The sequence below is a fragment of the Lepidochelys olivacea genome (assembly GCF_965140295.1).
Source record: "Lepidochelys olivacea isolate rLepOli2 genome assembly, contig: Scaffold_29, whole genome shotgun sequence".
In the NCBI taxonomy this organism is placed as follows: domain Eukaryota; kingdom Metazoa; phylum Chordata; order Testudines; family Cheloniidae; genus Lepidochelys; species Lepidochelys olivacea.
This window is the reverse complement of record NW_028181947.1, coordinates 137,583-154,105: the sequence shown is the minus strand read 5'-3', so window position 1 is coordinate 154,105 and position 16,523 is coordinate 137,583. Positions and strand designations below refer to the sequence as shown.

The 16,523-nt window shown below is 58.2% G+C and overlaps 1 protein-coding gene across 1 annotated transcript; it reads right to left on the bottom strand.

The window, feature by feature from the left end:
- Positions 1-1,103: 1,103 nt before the first annotated feature.
- Positions 1,104-16,259, bottom strand: LOC311514204 (signal-regulatory protein beta-1-like). Its single transcript, XM_084652608.1, has 6 exons — positions 15,910-16,259; positions 14,524-14,850; positions 10,344-10,640; positions 3,492-3,791; positions 2,694-2,798; positions 1,104-2,276 (listed from the first exon to the last, which is right to left on the bottom strand). The coding sequence occupies exons 1-6, from the start codon at positions 16,070-16,072 to the stop codon at positions 2,215-2,217; spliced, it is 1,254 nt and encodes a 417-aa protein (XP_084508734.1). The 5' UTR covers positions 16,073-16,259; the 3' UTR covers positions 1,104-2,214.
- Positions 16,260-16,523: the final 264 nt, after the last annotated feature.

Genomic DNA, 16,523 nt, shown 5'->3' with positions numbered 1-16,523 from the left:
CATGGGGCCCCTGTGTCTGTTTTATACCCTCAGCCCCACGTGCTTGGAGAGCACAAGTCCAGGCATGTCTGTGGGGCATTGCTGAGTCTCCAGGCCAGGTTGAGCAATTCCTCTGGTGTAGCCTCATGCAGGTGAGTCATTGCATTGTAGCTCCCTTGCTGGACAATGGCTGCTGATGGGTTGATTGACACCCAGCCTGGATGCTGGTTACTTTCTTGCTGTTGCCTCGGGGGAGCTAATATCTGGCTGATTCCCCAACTTACAGTATGTTTTAGTGACAACCGTACCACACAATCTCATAACTTCATATGCATTAATGATACACATCTATGGATAGAGAAATGACTTTCAGCAGATCATAACCTTTCCCCTGATACCTCACATTGTCATGGAGGCCCTGGGCGATGCTCTGGAACTGCTCCCTACGAAGCCAGGCAGGACTCTGGGGAAGTCTCCTTTCTGTGAGCAGCCTGTCTGCAGGACACACAGCTCACCCGGCTTCCACCTTCCTGGGTCTGACCGCAGAGCATTCAGCATCCTCTGCCCCTCCGTGCGCTTCCCACAGCGAGTCTGCCCAGGCGGGGTCCTGGGGAAGCCAGAGGGTCCTGCCCCCCCCAACTCCACAGTCAGACGTGACTCTCAGCCAGCCAGTAAAACAGAGGTTTATTAGACGACAGGAACGTGGTCTAACACAGAGCTTGTAGGTGCAGAGAACAGGACCCCTCAGCTGGGTCCATTTTGGGGGCAGTGAGCCAGACAACCACGTCTGCACTTCACTCCATGTCTCAGCCAGCCCCAAACTGAAACTTCCCCCAGCCCCTCCTCCTCTGGGCTTTGTTCCTTTCCCGGGCCAGGAGGTCACCGGATTCCTTTGTTCTCCAACCCTTTAGCTCTCACCTTGCAGGGGGGAAGGGCCCAGGCCATCAGTGGCCAGGAAACAGGGTGTCGGCCATTCTCTGTGTCCAGACCCCTGCACACACCTGCCGTCTAGGGCTCTGCAATGATCATACACCCTTACCCCACCCCCTAGAGACTTAAGAACTGCCTAGGGGAAACTGAGGCACCCCCACACTATTCAGAGGAAACATTAAGAACAGTCCCACTTTGTCACATCATGCTTTATATGCAATATCACAATTATATACAGCTGAGGAATACGGGGGTTACAAGATGCTCCCCCCTTAGTTAGTAAAGGTGACGCCAATGAATAATTTGGGATGTTCCATATGTACTGAAGCGTGGTACCGAAAGATGCTGAATGGGATAACTATCGACTGGGCTTTGTTCGTTTAATGTGGATGGTTTCGGGTGGTGTCTGTGGAATGGTACAAGCAACCGCTGATGTAAGGGTAATGACTTCGACTAGCCCAGACTGGAGAGAGAAAACCAGCCGGTGACAGTTTGGGTCAAGGTGTAACTAGTGTGACACTCTGTACCTCGGGGGAACACCCAGCACCCCTGTCAGGGTTCCCTCCCCACTCTGAGCTCTGGGGTACAGATGTGGGGACCTGCATGAAAGACCCCCTAGGCTTATTGCTACCAGCTTAGGTTAAAAACTTCCCCAAAACACAAATCCCTTCTTGTCCTTGGACGGTCCATTGCTGCCACCACCAAGTGATTTACACAAACATTCAGGGAGAGGCCACTTGGAGCCCTATCCCACCCCAAAATATCCCCCCAAGCCCTTTCACCCCCTTTCCTGGGGAGGCTTGAGAATAATATACCAACCAATTGCCTTAGCAATGTGAGCACAGACCAAACTCCCCCCATACTCTACAGAGATCCCCTGGAGAAGGGAAGCAGGACTCGGTCCAGGCAGGAGGCCGAATTGCGCCTACTGAGCTCTAGGGAGTACCAGAGACTGTGGGGTAATCCCCCTTCCCATCTCCCATACTGCCCGGTGACAAAAGTAACTCCGGAGGCTATGACGCTGGCCGCTACACTGAGAAAGGGAGGTCACCTTGGGGCCTTATCGAGTTTCTGAGGCCACTGAATCTGCCCAGGAGCGCGGGACCCACCAATACAGGCTCGGGACTTTGTCATAACGGGACACTGCAAGACGGAGGTTCCCAGGGTTGTGTCTGGGGCCGGAGATATGGACTAGTGTCATTCGGTTGCACCATCCAAGGAGCAGCTGACAAGCCAGAGGCTGAGCGTGACCAGCCCAGGAGTGGGGGTCCTCACAGCAGAGCAGGTTAAGGCTGGCTCCCAGGGTCAAGGATTGGAGTAACCTAGCAGATCACTGGTCCGGATAGCAACAGAAGGGAACGTCATAACTGGAAAGGAACAAAAAGACAAGTGAGCACGGGCATAAACTGGAGAACACGCTCCAGAGACTGAGACGACCTTCAGACAGTGGAGAGCTTCCCGGTGCCCCGGCACTTGGTACTTGGGCCCCTACCCGTTCCGTCTGATCTAGTTTATCTACCAGATGCATGTGGTCAGAAACGAAAAATAACGATTCTGTCTGAAAATCTATAAAGGTGAAAAATTGATTAAGCCTAAATTGGGTGGACGTGTGCCTCAGTTTCCCACCTTACAGGGCACTCCAGCCCCCGACAGGCCACTTCAGCACCCCATAGCCCCTGGGAGTGACCCCAAGCTTTGTCTCTGTCACCTCAACCCTACCCAGACTCTGAGCTAACTCTGAGGCCACGTAGCCCCCCCGTGACAACGGGACTGACGTCTGTTACCTGTCTGGTAGGTCTTCCCTTGAGAGACCCGGTATGCGAACAGCAATAGGAAAGCCAAGAGGATGAGCATCCCTGAGACAAGTACGACGATGTCACCTGTCAACCCTGCGCCATGAGAGAGCGAGCGTCAGGCTGTGTTACCAGCTTCAGCGCCAGGAGGGGGCATGGCCTGTGCACTGTTTAACATGGCAGTAATTTGGGGGCGGGGGCCGTGCTGTCCCCCCACCCTGCAAGCCTCGGGCAGGAGCAGAGTGGAGCCGGCCGCGGGAGCTGATAAATCTCCCTCACCTCAAAGCGCAGCCCCTCTCAGCGGCACCAGCCACTTCCTGGGGGGCTGAGGTGGGCCTGACCCCCCTTCACCACGAGACCTGGCCCCTATGCGTGGTCCCACCCCTGGGGCCCCAACCACTGGCCAGTGTGCATGGCTGTGATGTAACTGCAGAGCCCCCTCCCCCAGTAAAAGTGGGGAGGGGAGACAAAATTCCCCTTCAGTCCACTAAAGTTCCTACTGCCACTGGCCCCCTGTAGCGCAGAGGGCTCCAGCCCCCCGATACTGACCCTGCTGTACCAGCCCCCCAGCCCTGAGGGACCCAGCCCCCCAATACTGGCCCCACTGTACCAGCCCCTTAGAGCCCTGAGAGCTTAAGCCCCCAGATACTGGCCCCACTGCATCAGCCCCGAGGGCTCCAGCATCTCCCCATCTCCTGCAGTGTGACGAGGGAAGCGTCTCCCCTGAACAGTGACTGATCAGAGGTGAGGGGTCCCCAAGGAAACCCTTCCCCCTGGACAGAGGCTTACAGGAGAAAGTCAGGGCGAACTCCTCCCGCAGGGGCTGAGCCAGAGCCGAGTGGGTGACGCGGCAGGTTAAGATGCTGCCTCTGGCCCAAGCCGTGGGGGTGAAGGTGTAGGTCAGGGTGAGGTGAAAGGTCCCGTCCGGGTTCCCCTCGGGGGTAGAATATGTGGATTCAGTCCGAATCCGCCCGTCTCTCAGCCAGGCGACGGCGATGTCCCTGGGGTAGAATCCCCACACGTGGCAGGGGAAGGAGCTCGCTCTAAAGATCGTTCCCGATCGCTGCGGGACGGAGATCCTCGGAGTGGCTGGAAATAAGGGAGAGAGGGAGTGTTGGAATCTGATGCACCGAGAGTCAAACTGCCCTGGTCGGTCTGAGCTCCCTGGGATCCTGCAGGAGCGAAAGGCCCGTTGGCCTGGCTGGGCCAAGGACACATTTGTGCGGCCCCTGACCGATCCTGCCCTGTAGGAGATCGGCAGGGAGCTGTTCCTGCCCCGTAGCTCCTTCTCCACAGTGATCAGTCTGGGATCAACAGCTCCCCTCTGCTCCCCGCCTGCTGCTGGCTCTGCCCCACAAACGCCAGGGAGCTGCTGGATACTCCAGGTCTCTCGCCCCTGACAGCAGCTGGCTGCCCAGCAGCAGCACCCCAGAGCCCAGCAGGACATGGGGCGGGATGGGCAATTCTGCCGTAGAAAAGTCCTGGGGCTCCCTCCAGGCAGCGACTGCCGGGAGACAGCAGGGTGGGAACGAAGTTTCAGTGAAGGTCTCAGGAGCTGCCGTCCCGGAGTGTGGATCTGACCTGAGCTTTGGGGAACTCTGGCCAGGCCTATGTCAGGTTATTCCTTAGTTAATCAGCTCTGATCATTTGTGCCTCTGTGCCGAAGTGGGAATTTTCTGTACTATATTTATGAGTCCAATGCGTGCCTCAGTTTCCCTGGGTACTTTGCACTGTTACCCAGTGGGCACAGCTGGGTAAAAAGCTGCTCCAGGGGCAAAGCAGGAGACCTGAGGTGTTTGTGTCACATAACTGCCTGGAGGGGTGGCGGGGAGAAATGAATGGGTCATTACACGACTGGCTGAAACCGGTGGGTCCACAAAGACAAAGGGAGCCCTGAGGACTGAACAGCTGACACCTGCCCCCGGGCAATTCCAGCAGGCAGAGCGGGTGAACCCACCAGGGCTCTGCGGGAGGACAATGGACCCAGGGGACAGGAGGCGGGGATAAGAACTGGCCTTTGGAGACACAGGAGCTCTGCCCTAGCCTGGGACAGACAGACCAAGGGACAGGAACAGCAAGCGGAAACCCAGGTGACACCAGCCTCCACAGGGGGTGTAACCCCACAGGGCCGCGGAGATTTGCTGGGCTCTGTGGCTCACAGGATGGTTTGGTTACTTGCCTGCGGGGCTGTCAGATATGTTCTGAGGGCAAGTCTACACTATACAATTAACTTGACCTAAATTACATCCACGTACAGCTAACACAGTCATTACGTTGCTTTTGCACATGCATGCTACACGCCTTGTGTCAGCGGTGCGCGTCTCTGATGAATGTTCTTAATGTTTTGTCAGAATGCGGCGTGTGCCTCAGTTTCCCCTGCGTGTTACTCAAGTATCTAGGTGGTGGGACAAGGGTGTGTGGTCGCTGCAGAGACCCCGAGCGGGCAGGTGTGACTGCGACTGGCAGCCTGGGCACAGAGAACATCCGACACTCTGTATCCTGGCAACTGATGGCTGGGCCCATCCTCTGCAAGGAGCCAGCCGGAGGGGTTGGAGAACAAAGAGAGCAGGTGACCGGTTTGCCCAGGAAAGAGACAAAGCCCGGAGGCAGGGCAGCTGGGCATGACGGAGGCTGGGCTGCTGGAAGGTAGTCAGTCTCCTGGTGTGGGACTCGGGGGTGTGGGGGGAAGCCCACAGCCCTGGGCTCTGGATCCCCCCAAGACGGACTTTCCCGAATGCTTCTAATTTCCGTGCTAACAAGCTCTGTTCCATGCTGTGCTCCCAACAACCAATAACCCTCCTGTGTCACACGCTGGCTGGGGGTCGCGGCTGACTGCGGAGTTGGGCTGCAGGGCCCTTTGGGGGCATGTAGGCTTCCCCTGGACTCTCACAGGCTGCTCCTAGAGAGGAGGCTCCCCCAGAGTCCCGCCTGGCTTCATAGGGAGCAGTTCCCGAGGATCGCCCGGGGACGCCATGACACAAGGTGGTGGGAGAGGGAGTTTGTGGTTACAGAGGGCCAGCAAATGGCCTGGAGAATGGATACCCTAGCAGCTGGTGACCTGAACTACTTTCCAAAAACATATCAGACACAGCATCCTGAAAAGCTGGGACCGGGATCGGGGTACCCTCTGCCACCCCTTCCTCTGTCCCTGAGAAGTCAGCGGTGTGACTGCTCCCCTCCAGGAGGTCGGACAGACAGTCCCTTCTCAAACCCTGGGCCACGGGCTGATCAGATGACTCACCCATTCAGTCCTGGGCATCCTCTCCCAAGTGACCAGTGAGGAGACATCCCTGTACCCCCACTATTCCTTCCCCAGTTCCCTCCTGGGGGGCCCCCTCTAAGACACATTTCTCTGTGCTCCCTAGGAAGGGATCTATCCCTTGTTCATCTGCAGAACTCTGCCAGCTAACAACTGGGAGAGTTTCCTTAATCCCTGGCCACACCTCTCCTGCCCCTGCGCCTGAGGGCATGTTGTCTTCTGAGGGAAAGGAGCTAGTCTCAGCCCCTCCCACACTTGGAAGCACCCTGCTTCCCTGTGTTACAGAGTCACAGGAATCCTCACCCACCTCCGTGGTTTCTGAGATCCCCTGCCCCTTCTCTGGGCTCTCCTCTGGGCCACATTGCTCTCTGCTCCCTGGAGCCGGGTCTGTCTCTGGTTCAGCTGCGACCTGCTGGCAGCTAACAGCCTGGACAGTTCTCTCCCTGGCAGGCATCACGCCCCCCTCCCTTCCCGATGCGGCGTTGCCTCCAGCCGCAGGGCAGGAGTTGGTCTCAACCACCCTCCCACCTGGACGCATGTGGCTTCCCCCTTGTCACGGAGTGTGGGGGAGTCCAGGCCCTGCACCCCTCTTCCTGGGATTCCCTGAGACTCTCAGCCAGCCAGTAAAACGGAAGGTTTATTGCACCACAGGAACACAGTCCAAAACAGAGCTTGTGGGTACACCCAGGACCCCTCAGTCAAGTCCTTCTGGAGGAGCAGGGAGCTCAGACCCCAGCCCTGGGGTTCCCTGCGTTCCTCCACCCAGCCCCAAACTGAAACTAAACCCCCCCAGCAGGTTCCCTGCTGCAGCCTCCGTCCACATTCCTGGGCAGAGGTGTTACCTCCCCCTCCTCCTCCCGGCTCAGGTGACAGGCTCTCAGGTCTCCCATCCCCAGGACACAGTCCCAGGTCAACACCCCCCCTCCCTGCTGAGTGACATCCTCACAGGGCCTCCTGCAGGCGAGTCACTGCATCCTAGTGTGACGAAGTGGGACTGTTCTTAATGTTTCCTCTGAATAGTGTGGGGGTGCCTCAGTTTCCTCTAGGCAGTTCTTAAGTATCTAGGGGGTGGGGTAAGGGTGTATGATCCTTGCAGAGCCCTAGAGGGCAGGTGTGTGCAGGGGTCTGGACACAGAGAATGGCCGACACCCTGTTTCCTTTCAACTGATGGCCTGGGCCCTTCCCCCCCTGCAAGGTGAGAGCTAAAGGGTTGGAGAACAAAGGAATCCGGTGACCTCCTGGCCCAGGAAAGGAACAAAGCCCAGAGGAGGAGGGGCTGGAGGGGGTTTTCAGTTTGGGGCTGGCTGGGACATGGAGTGAAGTGCAGACGGGGTTGTCTGGCTCACTGCCCCCCAAAATGGACCCAGCTGAGGGGTCCCGTTCTCTGCACCTGCAAGCTCTGTGTTAGACCATGTTCCTGTCGTCTAATAAACCTTCTGTTTTACTGGCTGGCTGAGAGTCACGTCTGACTGCGGAGTTGGGGTGCAGGACCCTCTGGCTTCCCCAGGAGCCCCGCCTGAGTGGACTCGCTGGGGGGAAGCGCACGGAGGGGCAGAGGATGCTGAATGCTCCGAGGCCAGACCCAGGAAGGTGGAAGCCGGCTGAGCTGTGTGTCCTGCAGACAGGCTGCTCACAGAAAGGCGACTGCCCCAGAGTCCTGACTGGCTTCATGGGGAGCAGTTCCAGAGCATCGCCCAGGGACTCCGTGACAACTGGTGGCAGCGGTGGGATGTACTGCACCCCGTGGATGGTGCTTCCTGCAGTAAGTGACTGGGGAGCAGTAACACGAAGGGGGATTGCCGAGGACCAGGCCTGCTGAAGGCTCGGAGAGGAGCGGTTTCGGGGGGCGGTTAACCCCTGGGAGTGTGTGACCAGCGAGAAGGACTGTGCAGTAACAGGGTTCCCCTGGGGATTGCAGCGAGCAGTCCAAGGGGCGGAGGAGTCTGCAGCTCGACCCTGGCAAAGAGGTGGTGACCTCGAGAAGGGCTGGCACACTAGGGGTTCTCCCTGGAAACCGTGGGGAGCTGAGAACACACGGGCCTGTGAGTCCACAACAACTTGGGAAGGGCGGAGTGATGGCCTGTCACCTTCTCCTTAAGAAGGACATTGTAACCCTGTGCAAAGAGAGAGGGTTGAGCGTTGGAAAGTTCACCAAAGCAGAGTTAATCGAGCAGCTGGAGGAGGATGACCGCTCTAAGGGACAGATTCCTGACCCCCAATGGGGCTATAGCAGGATCAGGGAGCAGCTGGAGTGGGAGCCAGGCATCCCCAAGACTCCTGTCCCCGACCAGACGGGGGTCTTCACGATCGGGTTCCCCATCGGGGGATCGAGACGGACGGGATTGGAGCTGAGTCTGAGAGAGCAAGAGGACCGTGGGAGACAGCGAGAGCCCGAGAAAGAGCTGCAGAAGCAGCAGCAGGATGAACTGGCGGTGGGGGAGTGGAGAGGCCTAGGGGACCCCCCAGGGGTGAGTGGGGATAGATCCCGGGGGGCCAGTTCCGCAGGGAACCTCGAGACTAAATTGCTGCCCCTGGTTAAGGAGGGGGAGGATGTGGATGCCCACCTCACTGCCTTTGAGCAGGCTGGAGATTTGAACCAGGGGGACCCTGCGGAAAAGCCCCGGTGTCTAGCTCCCTTGCTGGGTCCTAAGGCCATAGACTCCGTCAGCCAGATGGTTGGGGATGTGGACAGGCTCCCACTCCTGACCCCAACCTATATGTCTGTGTGGAGTTTCCTGGGGCCAGGCCCCTCAGACCTCCAGTGGGAGCAGAAGGTGATGGTCAATGGGGAGACATTCTTGGGGTGGCCAAAGGGCATGGGCTGCATAAACCTTCCCACATGCGGCCTGCGAGTGCTATCGGCCACCCCTGACCTAAGGGAGGGCGTGAAACTGGAAGGGCCTGGTGTAACTCCTCCCAAGGAATGGGAGAGATGCTGGGGCATCCATGGGAACGTTGGTGGCTTCGAACTTCCCCAGGTCACCGGCTAAAGTGACCCCGCTCAGTTCGATCTCGAAGGGGGGAGAGATGTGACGAAGTGGGACTGTTCTTAATGTTTCCTCTGAATAGTGTGGGGGTGCCTCAGTTTCCTCTAGGCAGTTCTTAAGTATCTAGGGGGTGGGGTAAGGGTGTATGATCCTTGCAGAGCCCTAGAGGGCCGGTGTGTGCAGGAGTCTGGACACAGAGAATGGCCAACACCCTGTTTCCTGGCAACTGATGGCCTGGGCCCTTCCCCCCCTGCAAGGTGAGAGCTAAAGGGTGGGAGAACAAAGGAATCAGGTGACCACCTGGCCCGGGAAAGGAACAAAGCCCAGGGGAGGAGGGGCTGGAGGGAGTTTCAATTTGGGGCTGGCTGGGACATGGAGTGAAGAGCAGACGTGGTTGTCTGGCTCACTGCCCCCCAGAATGGACCCAGCTGAGGGGTCCCGTTCTCTGCACCTGCAAGCTCTGTTTTAGACCATGTTCCTGTCGTCTAATAAACCTTCTGTTTTACTGGCTGGCTGAGAGTCCCGTCTGACTGTGAAGTTGGGGTGCAGGACCCTCTGGCTTCCCCAGGAGCCCCGCCTGAGCGGACTCGCTGGGGGAAGCGCACGGAGGGGCAGAGGATGCTGAATGCTCCGATGTCAGACCCAGGAAGGTGGAGCCGGGTGAGCTGTGTGTCCTGCAGACAGGCTGCTCACAGAAAGGCGACTGCCCCAGAGTCCTGACTGGCTTCATGGGGAGCAGTTCCAGAGCATCGCCCAGGGACTCCGTGACACCTAGCTCCCTGGCTGGACAATGGCTGCTGGTGGTTGTTTGACACCCGCCCGGGCGCTGGTGACTTTCCTTGCTGTTGCCTCAGGGGGAGCTAATATCTGGCTGATTCCCCAACTTACAGCATGTTTCAGTGACAACCGTAACACACAATCTCATAACTGCATTCATGACGCACATCTATGGGTAGAGAAATGACTTTCAGCAGGTCATAACCTTTCCCCTGACACCTCACCAGGCCTGCTTTATGGGGGTTACAGGATGCTCCCCCAAGGTACAGAGTGACACAGTACCCAGGTCCCAACAACAACGAGTCAGTATTTTGTCAGGCAGAATTAGAGTCTTGTTCTCTCCCCAGCCTGGGGGCTGCGGAGTGTGGGGGAGGGCGGGAGCTGGGGGTCACAGGGTGCCGGCTGCCCTGGCATTTCTGTTATAAAGCCACAGTCAGACCTGAGCCCTCCTCCGGCCTCCTGCCGGCCCCCACTACGGTACTGGGCCCTTTCAGCCCTGGGGGCTCCAGCATCCCACCCCCCATCCCCATCCTGGGTCTCTGCTGGGGTCCCCTGTCAGACTCAACGCACTGCACCCTTCAGCACACAACACGCAGCTGGGAGCCCAGCCCCCCTCACCTGTGACCGCCAGGGGGAACCCCTCCCGCAGGGGCTGAGCCAGAGCCGCGTGGCTGACACGGCAGAAGAGGCTGCCGGAGTCGCTCGCGGTGGGGGTGAAGGTGTAGGTCAGGGTGAGGTTAAAGGTCCCGTCCGGGTTCCTCTGGGGGGCAGACGGGGTGACATCGGTCAGAACCCGCCCATCTCTCAGCCACGTGACGGTGACGTCCGCGGGGTAGAATCCCCGCACATGGCAGGGGAAGGCGCTGGCTGCGTTTAACACCCCTGCTTTCCGGGGGATGGAGACTCTGGGAGCACCTGGAACGAGAGAGACAGCCATTGAGCTGTGTCCGGACGAATGAGTGATATTCTGGGTTACCCCCATGCGCCAATCTGAGTGTAAGATACACAGATACACCCCGTTCAGTACTGTGGGGCACGAAACACCCCGGTCTCCGTGGAGGTTCTACCCCAGTCGGATGTAGGAAGCTGCTTCAGACACGGTGATTGAGGGTCCGTAGTACAGAAGGTGTCCGTGCCAGGCAGGTCAGGAGGGGGCTGGGGTACAATTTCCCGGGCTCACGTCTATTCGGAGCAGGAAGAGAGCGGCCAGCCGAACCTGGCACTCAGCTGTCTGTGTGCACTTTGGGCAGCTGGATCCCCCCTAGAGGAATTACATCCGGAGGCAGGATTCATAGATTTTGTGGCCAGAAGGGACCATTATGATCCTCTCGTCTGACCTGCCGCACGCCCAGCGCCAAGAGCCCCCCTGCAGCTCCGCGGTTGCTCTGTAATGTGGACACTGCCTGTGGTGACAGGAGGGGTTCTCCCATCGCTGTAGTTAACCCACCTCCCCTAGAGGCGGTCGCTACGTGGACAGAAGAATTTGTCCATCGACCTAGCGCTGTCTGCACCGGGCATTATTTCTCACACCCCGAGTGACACAGCTGGGTCAGTCTAACGTTTCAGTGTAGCCCAGGCCTTAGTTCCTTTAGTCTGGGGGGTTTTATCCCCCTCCGACCATGTGCTCTGAGCTGCAAACTCCGCTGATGGGGCGGGGAGCAGAACCACAGGAAGAGTCGTTAGTCCTTTTGTGGATGGTTTCTCAGTCCAGGTGTAAGGAGTTTCCAGCTGCGAGATCCAACCCTGCCCTGTCTGGTATCGATGGGTCTCCTCTTTCAGGAGGGCCATGACAATGTCTGTGTAAAAGCAGCTCTTCCCACTAATGTCCCTCTCCGGCGACTCCTACGGCCACAGAGGCTCACACTGGACCCACTCCAGCGTCACATCACAATACGGGACACAGCACTTCCATGTGAGATTAATGCAGGCGGCAACTCACAAGCTCCCACAGTATTCTTGTCAGCAAGTTAAAGAAGTACGGGCTGGATGAATGCACTATAAGGTGGGTAGAAAGCTGGCTAGATTGTCGGGCTCAACGGGTAGTGATCAATGGCTCCATGTCTAGTTGGCAGCCGGTGTCAAGTGGAGTGCCCCAGGGGTCGGTCCTGGGGCCGGTTTTGTTCAATATCTTCATAAATGATCTGGAGGATGGTGTGGATTGCACTCTCAGCAAATTTGCGGATGATACTAAACTGGGAGGAGTGGTTGATACGCTGGAGGGCAGGGATAGGATACAGAGGGACCTAGACAAATTGGAGGATTGGGCCGAAAGAAATCTGATGAGGTTCAATAAGGATAAGTACAGGGTCCTGCACTTAGGATGGAAGAACCCAATGCACCGCTGCAGACTAGGGACCGAATGGCTAGGCAGCAGTTCTGCGGAAAAGGACCTAGGGGTGACAGTGGACGAGAAGCTGGATATGAGTCAGCAGTGTGCCCTTGTTGCCAAGAAGGCCAATGGCATTTTGGGATGTATAAGTAGGGGCATAGCGAGCAGATTGAGGGACGTGATCGTCCCCCTCTATTCAACATTGGTGAGGCCTCCTCTGGAGTACTGTGTCCAGTTTTGGGCCCCACACTACAAGAAGGATGTGGATAAATTGGAGAGAGTCCAGCGAAGGGCAACAAAAATGATTAGGGGTCTGGAACACATGACTTACGAGGAGAGGCTGAGGGAACTGGGATTGTTTAGTCTGCAGAAGAGAAGAATGAGGGGGGATTTGATAGCTGCTTTCAACTACCTGAGAGGTGGTTCCAGAGAGGATGGTTCTAGACTATTCTCAGTGGTAGAAGAGGACAGAACGAGGAGTAATGGTCTCAAGTTGCAGTGGGGGAGATTTAGGTTGGATATTAGGAAAAACTTTTTCACTTGGAGTGTGGTGAAGCACTGGAATGCGTTACCTACGGAGGTGGTGGAATCTCCTTCCTTAGAGGTTTTTGAGATCAGGCTTGACAAAGCCGTGGCTGGGATGATTTACTTGGGGTTGGTCCTGCTTTGAGCAGGGGGTTGGACTAGATACCTCCTGAGGTCCCTTCCAACCCTGATATTCTATGATTCTATGATTCTATGATTCAAGCATGGGACAGAGTCCAAACACCAAACACTTCCTGAGATTTCTAATACCGATCGGTGATGGAAAGCACCCCTGTATTCACACCCCAGACCCACTGCAATAATCTTTGTCCAGGATATGCCTGGGCGGGGGTCATATGGAAACTAAGAACTCACTGGTCAATAATATCCTGGTGAAATGTGTGTAGCAACATTACATGCAAAGTTCTGGATCCCCCAAATAAGGCTGGTTGCCACGTTCCAGCCCACGTAGCCCCGATGAGACAGGACTAGACAGGCAGGTCTTTAACAAAGGAACGTGTGTTTACCTCCATTTACATATAAGGTCTAAACAGGGTCCTCAGACAGCGAGAGGGGGGAAGACGGGAGACAAGGGAAAACCTGCAAACAGAGGTAAGAAGAAACAACATGCACCCCCCTCCCCACCAGACACGTCACCTTCTTTACTGTCTGAACGTTAACCAGGGGTGACCCTCAGGGAAGTGCCTCTCAAAGGGTGACTGAACTATACACGTGAGGGGCACAAACACCCCAAGCTCTTGTTCCCGACCCAGCTCTCTCTGTCTGACCTAAGCAGACAAAAGAAACAGCCTCCAGACATTGGGAGCCGATCCTGGCCTGGGAATTTGGGCAGCAGTGTTACGGGGAACCAGTGGGAAGAACCTCACCTTGAACCAAGTCTAGTTTGTTACGTTCAGAAAACGTTTTATCTTTATTTCTCTTGTCGCCATTTCTGACTTTAGCACCTCAGACTTGTACTCACTTAAAATCTCTCTCGTTGTCGTTAAATAATCTTGGTTACCCTTTATTTAAAACGAATCCAGTGTTGGGAATGGTTGGGGTAACTCCCTGTACGGCAGCAGACTGTTGTAGCTCGGTCCCTGTCGAGGGGCGACGGACCTAAGCTGTCGGGGCTGCCCAGGAGAGGGCTGGACAGTGCAGGACACAGACTACTGGGGGAACATGGGGGACGGAGAGCGTGTTGTAAGTAAGTGACCACGTCTGGAGGCAGCCAGAGCGTGGCTGGGCTTTGCTGACAGGCTGCGGGGTCAGAGCTGCTGGCCCAGGGCTGTGGCTACACACAGACACTCAGGGTGGGACCTGCAGGCTGTGGGTCTGGTTCTCAGGAGCCCGGGGTGGGAGCTGCAGCAGGAAGCGCTGGGAGGCACCCCAGGGTGCAGGGCAGGTGGTGACCCAGCTGCTGACCGATCTGGACTCACTGTCCTGCCGATATCACCCCACAGGTGAGCCAGGCCGATTCCAGCGCCGTCTCTGCCAGCGTTCAGCTGAGACACGGGGACCTGGCACGAGCTGGCCCCGGTCTGCCAGCGTCACAGTCACGCCGGCCGGTGGGAGAGCCGGCTGTGTCTGAAATCCACCCCTGCCTCTCTCTGCCCGGGCCAGGGTTCACACCCGCGCCTGCCCGTCTACACACACCCTGTCGCGGGTTTAGCTTTCGCTGTTTCACCTTCCCTTAAACCTGATGCTTCTCAGCGTGCCCTGAACGGCTGGACACCGGTCACAGCCCGCACTGGGGGGCTGGTGTTGGGTTACTGAACTCGGTTTCAATTCACACCTTTCGTTAAACCAGAGCAACCCTGAAGACGAGTAGACGAGTCCTCACCCCACCCGCTCCTCCCACCTGCGGGACTGTGGGACCAAAGCAGGAACAGCCAGTCCCGAGTTCCCAGCCGGGGAACGTCCGAGCTCTTCTCCTGTCCTTACCGAGCACACGGAGGGTCGTCTCTCCCTGCAGCTGCTCCGTACCGTAACCAACCACACATTTATACGGCCCCTCATCCGACACCGTCACCCTGGAGAGCGACAGGGAGGCGTCCCCCGTCTCCAACTCCTGCTCCGACACGCTCGCTCCGGGCTGGGATTGTCCCCTGCCCTGGCCGTAGTGCGCAATCCTCTCCTCAAACAGAAACCACTGAACCCGCAGGAAGCGCAGATCGACTGGCCCCCCGACGTCGAACCGACATTTCAGCAGCGCCCCAGAGCCCAGCAGGGCCCGGGAGGAGGGATCTGTGACTATCTGCAGCCGGGAACCTGCACAGGGAAAGAGAAAATCACGCTCTGGGGCTCTGGGCAGGGCTGGGCCGTGCCGGGGGGAGGTCGCTGCCTGGGGATGGACGAGCCAGTGAGGGGATCGGTTCCCGCAGGGAAGAGGGGGTGGTGGGGTACCTGGGGCAGGTGCCGGCTGTGCTCTGGCTCCCCTGGGTGTGTCAGTGACTAGGCACCTGCCCCCCCGTTCTCCTTCCCAACCCGTCCCACACAGGCTCCCTCAGAGCCAGGACAAGGCGTCAAAGGGAGGTTTTGCAAATAGCTCTGGGCTTCTTCCCACATTCGCTCCAGCCCTGTTCACGCCCCTCGAGCGATCTCCCTGGCCCTGTCTGCACGAGCCTGGCTCACCCCACTGGGGGCACAGTCCTGGGGCAGAGCTGGCTCGGAGCCGGGTTAGACGATACAGCGTAATAAACACCCCCCTGTCTACACGCGCACTCCCTGCTGGGCTACGGCAGAAGGGCTCTAACCCCCCCGCTTCCTTCTGAGCCTGAGCCAGCCCCAAATGGAGCCGTCATGGGGCGGCGGGGGGGGGGGGGGTTTGTCTAGGGGCAGGTCAGTCAATGGATGTTCCTGTCCCAATGTCGGGGGCCAGCTGCTGTGGGAGGCAGGACCCAGACGAGAGGGGCGCTGGGATGCTCTGGCCTGGCTGTTCCCAAGCTCCTGTCCCCAGGGCAAGGTGAGGAGGTGACTGGCCGAGTCATCGCTGAGAGGTTGTGCCCGGAGAGACACCAAGATATTGGGGGGCAGCAGGTTCCCAGTGCCCTGTGTGAGAACGCAGTGTACCCGTACCTTCGCTCAGACCCCGACCCCCCTCTCCTGCCCCCGGGATCCCCCGCGGCTCCCCCATCCCTCCCCCGGCTCCTGTCACACCCAGGGGCATTCACACGGGCTCCAGGCAGACTTGGCAGCTGAGGCTGGGCAGAGCTGGGCAGTGACTGACCCACCTGTACCCAGGGCCCATCCCCGGGACTTTACTCTGTCGGGGAGCCCTGGGGCCCTGCTCTGCCCTCCCCGCAGAGACACCAGAGGGTCTGGACTTACCGGCCACCCCGAGGAAGAGGAGGGGGAGGAGGAGAGCCCCCAGCCCCATGGTCCCTGCCCTCTGTCCCCCAGCTTCCCTGTCTCCTTCTCCGGGGCTGGCAGGGCTCCCAGCGAATTCCCTTTCACTTTCCTTTTCACTCACTTTTTGTAACACGGCAGACATAAGAGTTTACAGTTACTGATCCCGTCACACGCAGACACCCACCGAGTCGGATCAGCCAGGGGAAGGGCCCAGGCCCCCCAACCCATAACCCCCTCCCCGCTGGGCTGGGGGTGAATCCCCTGGGGTCGGAGGGGGCTGGGTCCCCCCAGGAATGGTGATGGGGCTCAGCCCCCGTCCCGTCCCGTGCTGGCTGGGGGTCACCCCAGAACAGCCCCCTGCGCCCCTCCCAGCACCCAGAGGGGAGGCAGCTCCGTGCTGGACTCTGGGGCTTGGGGAGCACGTGGGGGGTTTAACCCCATCTAGGGTTGCCAATTTGCTAATCCCTGAAAACTGAACAGCCTGGCCCCGCCCCTTCTCCGAGGCCCGCCCCCCATCCCACCTGTCCGCCCCACTCCATTGCTTGCTCTGGACCCCCACCCCCAGGACTCACCTGCCTGGCTGGGAGGAGCTG

What these genes read in the sequence shown, in the direction of transcription:
- LOC311514204 (XM_084652608.1), bottom strand. Translation starts at nt 16,072, where the DNA reads ATGTCTGCCGTGTTACAAAAAGTGAGTGAAAAGGAAAGTGAAAGGGAA. An exon ending in GTTCCCCCTGGCGGTCACAG is followed by an intron (nt 3,792 to 10,343) that starts GTGAGGGGGGCT and finishes CCTTATTTCCAG; the next exon opens with CCACTCCGAGGATCTCCGTC. An exon ending in AGGGAAGACCTACCAGACAG is followed by an intron (nt 2,277 to 2,693) that starts GTAACAGACGTC and finishes GTTCCTTTCCAG; the next exon opens with TTATGACGTTCCCTTCTGTT.